This window comes from Rattus norvegicus, chromosome 6 (genome assembly GCF_036323735.1).
Source record: "Rattus norvegicus strain BN/NHsdMcwi chromosome 6, GRCr8, whole genome shotgun sequence".
NCBI lineage: Eukaryota > Metazoa > Chordata > Mammalia > Rodentia > Muridae > Rattus > Rattus norvegicus.
The window spans coordinates 133,487,014-133,504,062 of NC_086024.1; the positions used below are offsets into that span (position 1 = coordinate 133,487,014).

At 45.9% G+C, this 17,049-nt stretch overlaps 1 protein-coding gene across 1 annotated transcript in view; it reads left to right on the top strand.

Annotated features, from left to right (window-relative positions):
* Yy1 (YY1 transcription factor) overlaps positions 1–13,862 on the top strand; it is a 29,261-nt gene extending 15,399 nt beyond the window's left edge. Inside the window, exons 2-5 of the mRNA NM_173290.2 lie at positions 2–164; positions 6,677–6,737; positions 8,296–8,454; positions 9,088–13,862. Of these exons, the coding sequence (NP_775412.1) occupies positions 2–164; positions 6,677–6,737; positions 8,296–8,454; positions 9,088–9,270 (566 nt within the window). The 3' untranslated portion in view covers positions 9,271–13,862. The remainder of the gene's footprint in view (position 1; positions 165–6,676; positions 6,738–8,295; positions 8,455–9,087) is intronic.
* The last annotated feature ends 3,187 nt before the right edge of the window (positions 13,863–17,049 follow it).

A 17,049-nucleotide genomic window follows, 5' to 3' on the forward strand; every position in this document is an offset into this window, starting at 1 on the left:
GATGAAAAAAAAGATATTGACCATGAAACAGTGGTTGAAGAGCAGATCATTGGGGAGAACTCACCTCCTGATTATTCTGAATATATGACAGGCAAGAAACTCCCTCCTGGAGGGATACCTGGCATTGACCTCTCAGACCCCAAGCAACTGGCAGAATTTGCCAGGTAAGTTGCAAGAACCTTTTCTTTCTAGTCTAGGAAGTGCTTGAATCTTTCCAGCTGTATTTTTTGTTCCCATGTGACAGTAGTGGTTTGTATTCTTTCTCTAGGGACACTCCTGAAAACAAACAAACAACAAAACACTTTTGGTTTTGGTAATAACTGTGACACTGATGCGTGAAGGGCAGCATTTTAGATGCTTGCAGACCGAGAGGGGGCAAATGCTCTCTGGTTCTACAGCTGGTGCTGCCTGGGAGTGTCATGTGCAACTGTGCCTCTGTTACAGTGTGTCCAGGTTTATCCTGGATGCTTTGACTACAGAAGGAATTTTACCAGTTCATGATTTGTGTGATGAGTGTAGTAGGTCCTGGTGTTTGTTGTTAAGCTGACATGGTGGGACTTCTGTGGCCACCCAGGCTGAGCTCTGTTCTGAGCAGTCACTATTTGCATTCTTTGATACTTTTTCGTGTTTGTCTGAAATAGGCTGGGTTCCTACAGAAGTCTCTGCTGTTTATATTTGTTTTTATTGTTGTAGGCATCTTTATGAGGACATCTTTATGAGGTGGGGTAGGGGTGCACAGATATGTAGCATTTTAAATAAAATGGGATTGCTAGTAGTACAGCATCTTCCCTTGCCCGAGGTTGAACAGAGCCATTTATTTCATTTGTCATGGCTTAGCAAAGTTGCAGCTCTGTGTCTGTTAATAATAGCACTGCTTTCCAGATTTTGTTAACAATCATATTCCAGGTACAATTATGGGAAGTATTAGGCACCCCCGTCCCCAAAAAAGCTACAAATGCAGATTGTACCAATTTGTCAATGAGGTATGGTTTGGGGGCATACTGAATCAAACACTGCCTGAATTTAATATTGTTTGCTCCTAAAGCTAGCCAGCTCTTCCTTGCTGCTTACAATTGGATAAGTACACAAAGATGAGTGGAGATGACAGCAGTATATTATAGACATGGTGGTAGTTGATATGTATGTGAGGAGCCTATATGTGAGGAGCCTAGAGTTTAAGACAGTCTCGCTGTAGCCCACGATGACCTTGATCTCAGTCTCGATTCAACCTCCCAAGTCCTGGGATTATAGGTGTGTACCTTTGTACCTGGCTTGAACCTAGTGTTTTGATAAATAGAAAACAGGCTTCCATGTTTTAGGGGATGAGTGCCAGACGGAATGGCACAGTAGAAAATGCAGATGATGCCCGGTCATGCCTGGAAATTGGGGTGCTTGAAGAAAATGATGGGATCAAGGTAAATTTGAATCATCATTTAGGTCTATGAATGCTGGCAAAGACGGGGGCTTTGCGGAGAGCAGCTGCTAAGGATGTGAGTGGGGAGGAAGAGTTCTGGTCAGGGAGGATTACTTTATAGTAGAGTCCAAGATGGGTTAATCCCCTTGGGTATGAGAGAGGGCTTCAAATAGAAGGCTCAAGCTAGACTAGCAGGGTAGTAGAGTAGACATTAGAGATGACAGGAGGTAAGTAAGAAGGTTTCCCATGTGTCTGGTTGGGGAAGAAAAAGACCTCCAATGTCCACCTTATTACATCATTACCCTTCAGACATTGCTCAGGGAGGCAGTGTTTGGATTTAGGGACTAAACTCATGTAGACTTGATGTTTTTAGGAAGAAGTTAGAGGGAAGTCATGCTAAAATCAAGATCTTAAGTAAGTTTGGGGAAACCCTTGTGTTTGGAGAGCAAAGAGGAAGCAGACAAGGCAGAAGGGAATGATTTAAAACCAAGGCTTGGGAAAGCGAGGCCGCATGGCTGCCAAAGAACCTTCTGAGAGACCAAGCAGAAGAGCAAAAAACTAGCTTATTACACATCGCAGCGCTGCTTTAGTGACAGGGTGGAGGACTGGAAAAAGACTAAAGGGAGAGGGAAGCTATAGGTCATGAGCAGTAGAGCTCAGGTGTGATGACTCTGGCAGTGTTTTGAGTCTCCTTCCCCAGTGATAGCTCAGAGCACCAAGGATAAAGAACTCAACACCCAGGGAGAAGGCCACTTACAGAGAATGGCGTCATGAATGCCATGGCCACAGCAGGTGATAAGAAGACAGTGCAGTCCTGTTTTGAAGAGGAGCATTCACTGTGACAGACCTTTAAGAGTCCAGAGCCTTGTGCACGTTTGGCAGCGCTGCTGAACTGCAGCCCAGCCCTCACGGTCTTTCCTTTATAGTCAGCTCTTAGGACTCTGATTTTGTATTAGAATTGGGTGTTGTCTTGCTCACTTTGCTGGCACGTGAAAATAGGAAAGTGTGGCACCAAGGTGTTGAGGATTAGACTCCAGACCCGTCTTGAGTTAGACCCCTTAAAGATCATGTTAACTTATATGGACTTTATTGGTGGTGGAGAGGCATGTCAGAGCCTGTATGCTCTGCTATTTTCAAGTCTCCATATTGTGAGACTGTATTATTGTGCAGTGGGGTCTTCAGGGGCCTTTGACTGGGGATACTGACAATAGAATACCAAGTAGAGGCACCAGGTTTCACTGTTGTGGGTCACACAGTATGATCTCTACCAGTTATGGCAAAACTTGTCCTTCAGGCCTTCTTCCTGACCTCTGCCCTGTGATTGGACAGTAACACTTGAACCCCGAGGTCTTAGTTTTTACCTGAGAGTTCATGTTTCTTTCTCTTTTCTCTCCTGCGGCAGTGTGGGGGTGCTGTCCTGGACTTGACACTGACCAAAGAATGTCTGAGACCTGCCACACTCTGCTTAGGCTGCTTGGCATATTAGGTTACATAGACATAAGGAGAAGAAAAAAAATGCAACAAATTTTATTTGGAAGTTCTTTCTTTAAAGCTAGAGGGTCGGAATGCTTGGTTTTCAGAAGTGCTTGCCTTGTATGCAGGAAACCCTAGGCTTACAAGTGAGCCAGGTGCTGTGTATCTTTTATCTAGTAGTACTCAGGAGAGACACAGCAATCCGTAGCTGCATAGTGTGTTTGAAGCTAGACCTGGGACACATGAGTACTGTCTCAAAAATCAGATGATGGTGGCTCACGTCAGTAATCCCAGCAGTCACGGGGAGAGGTCCTCTGTGAGTTTGAGGCCAGCCTGGTCTGCAGAGGAGTTTCCAGGATAACTGGTTATAGCTACACAGTGAAACTTTGTCTTTAACACCCCCACCCCCCCAAAAAAAACAAAAAACAAAAACAAACCAGGTTCTGATTTTGAGGTGGTACTATCTCTGAGTTTGAGGCCAGCCTGGTCTACAGAGGGGTGTCTAGGATAGCTGGCAAGTTTATACTGTGAAACTCTATCTTGACACCCTGCCTCCAAAAGGGGGGTGTCTGATTTCGAGGTGGGTGCATGGTCTCTTACTGAGTTGCCTGTTTTTGAAAAATGTGGTCAGAGACTGGGGCCTGGTGAGGAATTTATGTCTCCTAACTTTAACTAGGCGGTTCTTGTATATTTCCTTAAAACTGGCCTGTGAAATCCTGTAGTCCCTCGGGTGTGGTGAGTGAACACCTACCTGTAATCCCAGCCCTTGAGAGGCTTAGGCAGGAGGGTTGCAAGTTCAGGGCCACCCTGGGCTCCATAATGAGACCCCGATGCTGGCAGAGGATAGCTGAGTGACAACAGAGATTATCCCAGCTAGCAGCTTAGGTCCTGCCTGCTGTATCTGTCTGAATTTGTCGGGCTGGAAGGGCTTGTATTCCTTAACTTACTGCTGGAAGACTCTCGGCTTTGCCTGTGAGATGTTAGTATATGGACATGTGTTAGGGCTTTGCTATATACAGTGCTATGCTAATACTGTTGGAAAGTTGCTGCAAGGGTGACTCGTGGAGTCCAGTTTTATAGTGGTGTGTCTTTCACATGTGCTAGGATGAGATGTCAGTTCAAGTAGCCATGTCTTCCAACATGCCCTCCAGTTTAATAGAACTGAGAACACGTTAAGTAAACAGCTGTTAAGGGTGGCTTTCTGCTTGCCTTTTTCCTTTCAGTATCTTGATTTTTTTTTTTTTTTTTTGGTTGAAAGATAACTTAGAATATCAGAACCTTATGGGTTGTTAAGCATAAGTGACATAATTTTAATTAAAGAATGAACTCATTTTAACAGGTGTGGTAGTGGGTGCTTATAGCTCTTCCTTACCATGCCAGAGGCTGAGCCAGAAGGTTGACGGACTTATAATCAATCTGGGCTGTATGGTTTGGACCCTCTGTCTCAAAATTCAAAGAAGCAAAAGGATGAAGTCATTTCTAACCATGTGAGCAGTGATGATAGTAACTGTCATTGCTCAGGGGTCTAGTGTGCTGTCTTGGATTTCTTGCAGCCTGAATAAAGGAAGCATTGTGCCTGCTTACAGAGTAAGAAACCGAGGCTGAGAAGTTAGTGATTTGCTCAAGGTCATGAAGCTAGTAGAAGCCATTCCCAAGTCATATCCATCTTGTCCTTGTCCTCATCGTGTCTGGGTCTGTAAAGTATCCCAGTCAGTGAAAGAAACTCAAGTGATGTGTCCCGGTGCTGGGGTCGGTGGGAGTGACCTTCAGTTTTCTTCTGCACTGCAGAGCTTTTGAGGGAAGAACCAGTCTTGTTAGGTCGTGTCCTCCATTGACTTGAGTCTTAGGTTTGCCCAAATGCGTTGTAAATTGTCGTTCTAAATTTAATGCTGAATATTAGCACACATTTTTTTCAAAACGGCATTGGGGGTGGTGACATACGTCTGTCACAGCACTTAGCATGTGGAAATGAGATCACAAGTTCAAGGCTAGTCTGGGATATACGATAAGAACCCATTTCAGAGACATCCCATTAAGACTTGAAAGAAAGCTGGGCGGTGGTAGCATATGCTTTTAATCCCAGCGCTCACCAGGCAGGGCAGTAGGATCTCTAAGTGCCAGACGTGCCTGGTCTACAGAGCACTGTTAAACAGAAACCCTACATTGAGGAGGGGAAAGGACTTGAAAGAAATTGAAGCATTCATGAATCCCTGCTGTTTCATGCTGACCTGACCTCTAGGTGGTGCAGTAGCACTGGTGGCCTCCTACTACTGTGGACTGAACCCCAAACTTCAAATTCACTGACATTTAAGGCAGCAGAGACTAGTACGAATTACACTTTATCCTAGAACTTTAGTAGTAGAGGCAGGCGTTTGAGACCAGCAAAGGCGAGTTAAGAACCTGTAAGTAGCAGACACTTAAGTAATGCTTGCTAACTGGAATACTGATAGTGTGTCGGGAGGGTTGGAATTGGGAAGAATGTTCTGAGATTGATCAGGCATTGTAGAAGTTCTCTCTGTTTCTAGGCAGGGGAGGTTTGGCCTCGTTCCTAGCTCGACAGTGTAAGGAGGACCCAGGCACTGTCCTGGGTTTGGGTGAAAGAGTAACCTGCTGAGATGTTACGAGTCACCTTTGGAGCTTTGTTGGCCTTGTTACGGTTTAGATGCCAACCTTCATGGAAGAGGGTGGGGCAGCAGATCTAGGGCTAAAAAGATCTGCTTTCAAATTTTACATTTTAAATCTTCGTTTTCTAGGAACTCAGTTTCTTGCCCCTTGATCACACACACAGGTTTGTAAGGAATGCTAGAAGTCTTTAAGAAATACCAAAGTTGCTGCTGGAGGAAATAGAAGATAGACTGGTTCTCAGTTGAAAAGCTACAACCAGAAATTTTTTTTAAAAGCTAGATGTGGTGGCAAAATTCTGTCTCAAAGACAAAGTAAAATTAAACATTCTATAAAAACTGATCTTCCTCCAGCCACCAAAACAGCAGCAGGAGGTGCCTGCTGGGCAGTGTCAGTGCACCTGTTTAATCACAGCACTTGGAAAGGAGGCAGGGACTTGGGGGCAGGCAGATCTCTTTGAGTTTAAGGCCAGCCTGGTCTAAAGAGGAAATTTCAAGGCAGCCAGGGCTACACAGAGAAACCCTGTCTTAATAGAACAGACAGCAGTTCCACTTGTCCACCAGCCCCTCTGAAGTAGCCAGTGCATGTTTGTGGTTTCCTTTGAGAGTTTTTATTAAATGGGTGTAAATAATTCTGCATGCTTCCAAAATTAATAACCCCAAAAGATGGTTTGTGTCTGTATGGTGTGGGCCCATTTTGTATGTGTGTAGTTGTTTCTTTTTTTTTTTTTTTTTAAGGTGTTGTATATTTTAGAGCAGCTGATTTTGCCATGCCTCACCCCAACAAAATAATTAGTCTGCAGTTGTCAGGGCTGATGACCTCTTGTGTTAGTTTTTATTTAACAGGGATAAGTGGGAGAACAGTGTTTGAGTCACATGATAATGGTGCTTGTGCTGCTGTTCCAGGCCACACCTGCTTCGCCAGGGGCAGCGATGCAGGCTTTCCAAGCACCAGCACTTTTACGTAGAAGTCAGAGGAGAGCCTCCGGCTCAGCAGTCGGGGCAGTTTGGTCTTTTCTCCTTTGTGGAAGGGGAACACCAGGAGCTTAGTGTTGGTTCTACAAGGAGAAATCTCAGGGACGATTTGATTTATGTTTGCAGAGTGTGACCCACTCCTACAAATCTGTCTCTCTCTCTTTCTCTCTTTCTCTTTTTTTTTTTCAATAAGAATGAAGCCAAGAAAAATTAAAGAAGATGATGCTCCAAGAACAATAGCTTGCCCTCATAAAGTAAGTAATGCGAGGGGAGTGCTGCTAGACAGTGTGTGAGGAGTTTCACTTTGTCACTGAGCAATTAGTGAGCAGTCAGGATTTTTGATTTATAACACAAGAGTCTTAATTTTGTTTTGTTAGTAAAGGACACTTAAGCTATGTTAAAGTGGGGCTGGTATAGGGGGCCAGAGTTCTTATTCCTGTATTGACTGTACTGTGTAAGGACCATTAGCAAGTCAAGTCTTTACTGGGTTGTACTTAACCCACGAGTCTTCCTGAGACTCTAAACTTATGACTGAAACTTGGAAATTACTTTGGTTGTTGTTAGAATAGACTATTAAATAAAGACTTGGTAATTTCCTTCAGTTTTCCTTTTACTCTGTTAATTGTACTGCTAGAAGGGTGCATAACTGTTTTCAAATGGAGCTGGTCTTTTAAAATAAAAAGGGGTGGCTGGAAAGTACTTTGAGGTGCTGGGGGTGGTTTTCAAATTGGATTGAACAGGGAAAAGACGTGAATTCCAAGAAATAAGGCGAAAGAAACCAAGAAAGGAATAAAGAATGTACAGAAATAGCAGTTGCAGAGTAAATGTGCTTGATAGAGGTCTGTTGAAGGCCATGCCCCCGTCTCTGTAGCTTGTACACGCTCATAGTGTGGAGGTGTGGAGTGCATGTGGCCGTTAAGCCCCGCCACAATCATGACGCATTTGAAAACCGTTATGCCATACGTGCCGGGGTCTCTGTGCTGCTCTGTGTAAACGGGAGCTGAAGTTAGAGGTCAAGGTGGAAAACTGGCTTTCCCCTCCCTCCCTTTTGCCTGTGAAGCTGTCTAGTGGTGACCTGTGCTGTCCTTCTGTCATGCTGTCTCACCATTTCCCCACTCACTCCATCATGGGCAACAACTGCAGAAGAAATTGTTGAGGACATGCTGCTCTCGGGCACCACACATCCATCTGCCTCCCCGCACGGGTATCGCTCTGCCTGCCTCTTCCTTTTCCCGGTGTCTCACCAGATAAATTTCTTCTGTAGTTGCCATTCCTTGGAGACCCTCTTGCTTCTTTCTCTGTCAAGAAGGGGAAAGAGGCAAAGAGAGAAGAGGGAACAGTAGGCGATGGAGAATGACAGCCCATTGTTGCAGCACAGAATACGGGGCCCACCAAAGGTAGTGGTGGACTACCGTCATTTTAACTCCGTTTATTTCTCAGTGCTTCTGTTACTTCATCTGGGGGCTGTAGCTGGGTGAGGCGGCTGTGGTGTAGCTGGAAGCTGGGGTTCTGGGTTCTATTCCCAGCTTGGCTGGCTACTAGTAGTGTGACCTTGGGCAAGTCTACTTCAGTACATCTCTAAGCCTCAGTTTCCTCATCTGTAAAGCACGGGTTTGCAATAAAAATAAGGCCTTTTTCTCAGCTGTCTGATTTATTTATTATTTGTCTTAAATAGTTTAATGTTCTGTAATGCGAACTTAAAGGGGGTGCTGGGGAGGTTTTGCTGTAAACAATGTCAGTAAAGGCTGTTCAGTGATTGAGTCCTTTCTCAGCGTGCATTGTGAACCACTAAGCTTCTCTCTCTGTTTTAAGGGCTGCACAAAGATGTTCAGGGATAACTCTGCTATGAGAAAGCATCTGCACACCCACGGTCCCAGAGTCCACGTCTGTGCAGAATGTGGCAAAGCGTTCGTTGAGAGCTCAAAGCTAAAACGACACCAGCTGGTTCATACTGGAGAAAAGCCCTTTCAGGTAGAGCCAGTACCTGTTCCCCAAACTGCAAGCTAGGGTGCTGGTCAGGGTGGTTGATATCAAGCACTATGGGGCACCGGTTGGGGTATTTTATTCCCATCCCTCCTGTCTGCTTGGGTTCCTGGTTACTGCTCGTGACTGCAGGTGTTACAGATGGGGGTGGAGGGATTATGCGAAGTAACCCCACACTAAATTTCTAGCAGGTTTACAGAGACTCAACAGTTCTGTTTTGTAGTGAGTAGTGTGTTGAATTACTGATAGAGTGCTTATAAGTGCTGTTGGCTACAGCTCCAGGTGACACTTGGTGCTGCTTATAGAAGACACGTGAGTTGACAGTTGGCATCACTAAATATCTTAATCATCTGTAGTCTACTTCCTAGAGTGTCTCTGAAAACACTCAAGCTGTAAATTTGCACTCAGCACAGCCCTTCTGTTTCTCAAGAACTAGCCATGGGTTGTTAGTATCAGAGATCCCAGTGTGTCAGTTCTAAAATACCCTCAGAAGGGTTCCAGACGAGGAAGGAGGCCTGCTCAGCAGAATAGTAGGTGGTTTCCATCTAAGCAGTGAGCCATCGATCCCCAGGTTCTGGTCTCATTTGCCAAGAGGGTTGATATCTGGTTTTTCCTTGACAGTGCACATTCGAAGGCTGCGGGAAGCGCTTTTCACTGGACTTCAATTTGCGCACGCATGTGCGAATCCATACCGGAGACAGGCCCTATGTGTGCCCCTTCGACGGTTGTAATAAGAAGTTTGCTCAGTCAACTAACCTGAAATCTCACATCTTAACACACGCTAAAGCCAAAAACAACCAGTGAAAAGAAGAGAGAAGACCTTCTCGACCCCGGGAAGCCTCTTCAGGAGTGTGATTGGGAATAAATATGCCTCTCCTTTGTATATTATTTCTAGGAAGAATTTTAAAAATGAATCCTACACACTTAAGGGACATGTTTTGATAAAGTAGTAAAAATTTAAAAAAATACTTTAATAAGATGACATTGCTAAGATGCTCTATCTTGCTCTGTAATCTCGTTTCAAAAACAAGGTGTTTTTGTAAAGTGTGGTCCCAACAGGAGGACAATTCATGAACTTCGCATCAAAAGACAATTCTTTATACAACAGTGCTAAAAATGGGACTTCTTTTCACATTCTTATAAATACGAAGCTCACCTGTTGCTTACAATTTTTTTAATTTTGTATTTTCCAAGTGTGCATATTGTACACTTTTTGGGGATATGCTTAGTAATGCTGTGTGACTTTCTGGAGGGTGACGACTTGCTTGCGGTAGATTTTCTTTAAAAGAATGGGCAGTTACATGCATACTTCAAAAGTATTTTTCCTGTACAAAAAAAAGTTATATAGGTTTTGTTTGCTATCTTAATTTTGGTTGTATTCTTTGATGTTAACACATTTTGTATAATTGTATCGTATAGCTGTATTGAATCATGTAGTATCAAATATTAGATGTGATTTAATAGTGTTAATCAATTTAAACCCATTTTAGTCACTTTTTTTTTCCCAAAAATACTGCCAGATGCTGATGTTCAGTGTGATCCTTTGCCTGTTGAGTTACAGAAAGTGGTGCTCAGTTGTAGAATGTATTGTACCTTTAACACCTGATGTGTGCATTCATGTAACGGAAAGGGCAACAATAAAATAGCGATCCTAAAGAAAGAGTATGGCAGAAAGACCTCTGTAAGCACAGCCTTATTTTCCTCTGTTGTCCAGAATACTTACAATTCTTGAGCCTCCCAGAAATTGGAAGCTAAATAAAGCAACTCGAGTTTCCTCTATTTTGCACTCAGTGACAGTGACTGTGATGAGGTCCGTGCACGGACGCTTAGCATTTCCTACACGCCCTGAATTCCGAGAGCAGGCAGGAAGCACCCCGAGCTAGGGAACTACCTCAGAGCACACAGACGGCCCATGGCTGGCAGGATTGCCCTTGATATCCTGGTGCATGTGGGAGTGACAGGTTTGCATGGGGCCTGATGCTTTCTGAAGGGAAGGCACCGACTGGCAGTGGGTACGCCGGGGAGGATGGGCCTGCCTGTTTTCTCGTCACTCAGGCTGCCTTCAAGAGCAGTGGCTCCTTGGCTTGTCCAGTCGGAAACCTCAGTACAGTCCTTATTAGATGCTATCAGATGTAGTGATTGAGTGCCCGTAGCTGTTTGCTTGTAGACACACTAAGTGCAGAGCGGCAAGGCGATTAGATTATTAGGAAGTTGTACTCAGTGAGTACTTGACTTGTCATGTGTGACCTCTTCAATGTATGAGTATAATTTTTGAATTTTACCTAGGATCAAATACGAGACTTGTTAAATATTTTATAAACTGCCGTGATACACAAAATCTCATTTATTCAAAATGCAAACCTAACTGTCTGTCTTTCTGTGCTGAATGCTTACTACAAGGTAAAATGACAAATACCAGATTCAGTCACAAAGAGGCCGGGAGACCAACCGGTCGAACACTTAGCCCAATTTCTTATGGCCTCACCAGGAAGATTTGGTGACCTGGAAACAGTGGCCCCATGGCTCTGGAATTTTGAAGTGCCTTCTGAACCATACATGGAAATGGTAACTTGGGATACTTGTTTTATTTGTCCAGAATCTGATCCAGTGAGTAGTTGCTGGGACTGAGCGTATCAGCAGACCCAGCCGTGTGCTGGAGGCAGGCTTTGCTATGCCTGGTAGTCAGGAGGGCTTAAGCCTAAAGGGGCCCCTTCAGAGCCAAGTGCCCATGTAACTCTACAAGGCCTGGGCGGAGCTCCCCGCTGTGCTTTTGTGAGCACCCAGGCCTTCGCTCCCTACCATCGGGTTGAGCCCTCCCAAATGCCCTGCAGTAGGAGGCCAGAGCCACGTTGCCCTCCCTTACCCAGTGTTGTGCTACCCTCGAGCCTGACCCTGGCACCTCAAGACCCTTGCCCAAGGCTCCACAGCAGAGCAGACCTGTGCTGCGGAACGGCCTGCCAGCCCCCTGCGAGTCAGGCCCACGTGTAGAGCGAGGCCTCATCCTCTGTGCCTTGATTCCTTGGGAGATGCCCCTCGGCCATCTCTTCTGTCCCTTTCTGAGGGAGCAGTCATCGTCTTCGCCCTTTCTGTGTTGGCATTGTCTTCTCAGTGTGCAGTTAACTTCTGTTAGGAGTTCATCTGGGGGTTCAAAGACAGCATGATGTGTAGGTCCTCGCTTAGGGCAGCGGTGTAGGGAACTGACATGGCGGCGGCTAGAAGAAAGCTGCTTCTCATTGGCTTTGGCTGAAACCCATTTTGCTTGTTAGAGTTTATAGTTTTGTTATAGATGTAATTTACTAAATTTGAAATGGTGTTCTAACAGTGAGTCCATTGTCTAGACACTTAATCTGATTTGTAAGTAATACCGATAGACATATTTTCTTACATCTGAGCAGAAATAAATGCATGTTCTAGCAAATGTAATGTAAAAACTCCAGAGACTAAGTTTACACCCAATAGGATCTTATTTTCTACTTTTAAATTTGTTATTTGCCCCTCTTCGGTAGTGGGGTTGGGGGCATATTATCTGTTATCTGTATGCAGAGCTGTCACGCCAGAGTGATGTTTATTTCCCACAGAGATGCTGAGCTCACACTGCTGGTTCTGTGCAGGTCCTGTGCAATGTGTGTACTTTGCCCAGACTCGAGGCCTGAGGGACTGAGGAAAACCAAGACTCCACTCCCCTACCCCGCCTCCCGATTTGGTTTCCACACATTGGTTCCTCTGAATGCTGCTTGCTTTGCTAAGTTTGGGCATGTAAGACCTTAAGGGGTGGTGTGTGCCATGCCTGCCCATGTTTCTAGGCAGTTTTAGCTTGTGTCTTCACATAGATGAGAGCCTACTGTCTGTCAGTGAAGTGTGTGGTGCTCCAGGGATATGGTGCTGGCCTGGCTTAGCACCTATCTCACCTTTCCACTCTGCAGGACTCACCTGTGGTAACCCTCAGATCACTGACTCGAGTGTATGTATATCTGTGGCCCAGGAAGTTTTGCCCACTCCCCACCATCGATGGGGACTTGACTACTTATGCCTTTCCTCTGTGCTCCAGAATTGGCATGATTTAGTCAGTCTTCGGTGGGTTTTGTTTGTTTTTATTCTCTTGTCATCTAGCCTACAGCAAGAGCAGGGACTTTGGGGCGAGAGCAGGGAGATGAGGAGAGTTGTCAGTAGATGCCATCCATGACTGACTTCTAAAAGGCATTGTCCTAGCAGCCCTTCGGTGTTGGTGTGACTTTTTCTAGAGCCAGGACCTGACAGATACACTGTAGCTGAGCATAGGAACTCAGAACTCCAAAGCAGATGTGCTTGCTTGCAACACTTGAAACTCTAGTCTCTCTTTGGCTGGTCAGAACAAAAGCTACTCCGTGCTTCAAATCACACCCCAGCAGCATTGACCAGGTTGGTTGGGTCTCCAAGATATTGGGCTTGTTAACTACTCTCAGGGTAAGCTCAGATGCCTTGGTCGCCTCAAGATGTCACAAGTACAGGGCCTTCAGGTGAGCGAGTAGTACTGGGCAGGGGAGGGTGGCTGTGTGGCTGAGGCTACCGGCATCATTGGGCATACTTGGTCAGTATGGCGCCAGGAAGATCAGCCTCCAGCTAGGACAGTATGTAGACCTCATAGGAAGGGGTGGGTGGCAGATGTGAGCAAATGTCACACCGTCCCTGATAAAACAGTCAAGGTTTTGGAATTGAGTGGCAGTAGGTCACAGGCAGGGTGCACCTTCCAGACTGGTACAAGGTGTGCCCGGCCAGCGTTCTGGAGACCATTGACGGTTAGTTGGCAGCACCTTGCTTGACATCTCAAGAGTGGCAAGTTTGGGGGTTGGGGATTTAGCTCAGTGGTAGAGCGCTTGCCTAGGAAGCGCAAGGCCCTGGGTTCGGTCCCCAGCTCCGGAAAAAAAAGAACCAAAAAAAAAAAAAAGTGGCAAGTTTGATGATATTGACAGAAGATCCCTCGGCCACCGTGAGAAATGACCTTGGAGTTGGGCAGCCTCCCTGCTTGCAGCCACATGGTAACTCCATACACAGCGTAAGAGAGGAAAGAAGGCATCAGTACCAGAGTCGCCTCTTTATACTGCCAGCAGCTGTTAAACTCTGATGTCCGCGAATGGCGAGAACAGTTGTGTTTTCATTTTCTGGGAACTCCCATAGGCCCTGGCTCAAGGACTTTGCATTGTGTGTCATGTACATCTCTTAAGTATTCTTTGCTGTTCTGGAATTGTCCTTGGTTTTTCCTTAGCACATAGATCATAGACACAGAAATATCAATAGTATTTAAAAGCATCCGCATCAAGCATCAGATGGCTTCGCATCCAGGAAAACATAACTCGGTTTGAAGCACCACGCATGTGTAACATGGCTCTATACAATACAATAAAAAACGCTAATGTTAAGCTTTTTAATGCCTGTGGTTCTTTTGTTCCTCGCTTTGCTGTGTCATTCTACCTTAAGCCTGGGGTGAGCTACCTCCCCTGCTCTGAGGGTTTCTGGATTCCCAGGGAAGACACTGAACAGTGTGCCTGGGTTTGTGATCCTCTGTGTTGGCCTCTGGAAATTCAGGAGACAAAAGATGAACTCAAAACTTGGTTAAAAAAACAACCTCGGGGTTGGGGATTTAGCTCAGTGGTAGAGCGCTTGCCTAGGAAGCGCAAGGCCCTGGGTTCGGTCCCCAGCTCCAAAAAAAAGAACCAAAAAAAAAAAAAAAAAAAAAACCCTCTCAGGACTTGGCTAGCAATGCACTTTTCTGCCTGCCTGGGGCCCTAGAGCCTTAGGGTGCCCCCACTAATACTGAAGTGGGGCTGCAGACATAGTGTGGCTGAAGTGGCAGGGCCCCGGTCCCTGTAAGCCCAAAAGAGCAGAGACCCACAGAGCACTGGCCAGGTGGGATGAACATCTGTTCCTGTGTCTTTGGCTGGTAAGTGGGCTGGTCTCTAGGTATTCCCAAAGACCAGGCGGCCTGCTTCTGACTGACTGACTGACTAGCCTGTAAGTGTAGCTTTCATCTCCAAACCAGGAAAACACTGGGGAACATTCATTTTGTGCTAAGAGTGAAGAAACAGGCCCAGAAATCTCTTCACAGGCCACTTAAAATACAGGCCTTTTTTGCTTTCGCTGTATGGTTTCTGGTCCCTTGGCCTGGGCTAAACTCTTCTAACCTGCATTCAAGGAAGCCCTTTGCAAATAGTGCATGGGACCTTTCTGAGCTAGAGCAGCACACCACTATGTGCACTAGAGAAGACCCACTCCCCCAGGGTCATCTGCCCCAAATCAAGTCTTACTGGACTGCACTGTCAGGCCCAGCAGCAGGTCCCCATTTCCTACTGGAAAATGGTCTACTCCATGTAACCCTCCAGGTTCAGCCTCGACTCAGGCCTGTGCCCCAACCTACAGAGGAATCATTCTTGACTCGTTCTGTGTGTACGAGCAGACCCTGGTTTGTTTGTTTGTTTCCTTGTTTTAAGGTTTAGGTATATGAGTGTTTTATCTGTACATATACCCGTATGCCAGAAGAGAGCATCAGACCCCAGTCATAGATGATTGTGAACCACCATGTGGTTGCTGGGAATTGAACTCAGGACCTCTGGAAGAGCAAACAGTGCTCTTAACAGCTTAGCCATCTCTCCAGCCTGTGTCAAACACTGTTTAAGGAACTTATGGTCCTACATTAATGCCACTTGTACTTCACCTAGTTGAGGGAGACATAAACATTAAAGTTTGAGCTATGAAAAAGTGCACGGTTATCCCTGTGTGGTGGTGCATGACTTCAATCACAGCGCTTTCGGAGGCAGAAGCAGGTGGATCTCTGGAATCTGAATCCCGAGTCCAGCCTGGTCTACAGAGCAAGTTCCAGGACAGCCAGGGCTACACAGAACAAGGTTTGTATGGGGTGTGTGTGTGGGGATGCTGCTGGCCTCGGTGGCCCTGTGAGAGGGCTGACCATCTCCTTTGCCCTCTTCCTTGGCTTCTCTTCTCCATTGTATGCTGCCAAATGCATCCATCACAGACACATTTGTGTCTTCACAGAGCTGGGGGGTTTCTCTCTTCATCTGGCAGCCATTGGGTTTTATCCAGGGAAGTGGTAGGATCTGGGCTGGCCCAGCTCACAAAGGAGAGGGTCAGGATGGGGACTGAGGCTTTGGGGCACCCGGGCAGGGGTTCCTAGAGTCCTAGAATGCTCCAGGGCAGACAAGTGTCTCGGCATCCAGGACTGCTATGCCCTAGGGCAGGGAAATGCTTTGAATTAAAGCTGAGCCTTGGAAGTGATGGGTGCAGTTAAAGGAAGGAAGCAGATGTGGCAGGACCTGGAAACCTGCTAGGTTCCTTCCTTGGCTCTGAGGGGCAAGGCTACTGCCCAGATCTCAGTGAGCAATGTTTTGGAAGACAGGACTAGAGAGCAGGGAGCATCTGCCCCGTGCCTTGACCTGCTGACCCTCTGTACCTTGCAAGGGTACCTTGCACAAGTCCAACACTAATGAGTTCTGCACTACAGGACCAGCAGCGTAGCATAGGACATCCTCTCAACAGCCTCCAAGTCGATGCTGGAATCTGGTTTTACGGGAAGGCTTGTCTGAGCCCAGTCCTCACTGCACCCAGCCACTCCTCACAAGACAACAGGAAAACCCAGGGGCCAGGATTAGCACCGGAAGAAGCATCAGGAGACACATTTGTGTCTTCCCACACCTCTAAGCCCAGCCAGACGGCTGTAAGAAGGATCACTTCAAAGTCAACCTTGCTTATAAAATGAGTTCAAAGCTAGCCTGGGCTAAATGAAACCATGTTGCAAAGCTAGCTTGGGCTACATGAAACCTTTAATCTCAACCATGCTTGGCAGCCAAACAATGGCTGCCCATCCTTTGGTTTTGTTTCAGTCTTTTTTTCTTTTTAAAGACATTTATTTTAGATGTATGAGTGTTTTGCCTGTATTTATGTCTACGCCACGTGCCTGGTGCCCTCAGAAGTCAGAAGAGGGTGTCGGATCTCCAGAAACTGGAGTTAAGGATGGTAGAAATCAAACTCAGGTCCTCTGCAAGAGCAAAAATACTCCTAGCTCAACCCATCTCTCTAGCCACATGTCCCCTTAATTAGTCTTAATTACCAGGGCTAACTCAGAGCACACTTTACACTTCACACCACTATAGTAATGGCAGAACAGCCAAGAAAGGGTTAGAGGTTTCAAGTTTCAGTGAGGCTGCCCTGAAGGGAGAGAACTGATACGGGGAAGAGGGTATTGGGAAGCTGGTGAGCCTTAGGAATCACCGATCCTTAGGTGCTGTTGAAGACCAGTGTGTTCAAATGGATTGAGTGTAGCCATCAAGGGAGCCTGTGTTCCAGCTGGATCAGGGAACTCCGGCAAGTCCTTCACTGTGGCCATCTTCCTGCACGGGGGTGAGGACAAGTGGCCAGGTGGTGGTCGGTATGCCTGCCATGTAAGTCTTTTTTTTTTTTAAGGATATATTTACATATATATATATATATATGTATATATATATATATATGCACACACACATATATGTATATATATGTATGTGTATATATATACATATGTATGTATATGAGTACACTGTCACTATCTTCAGACAC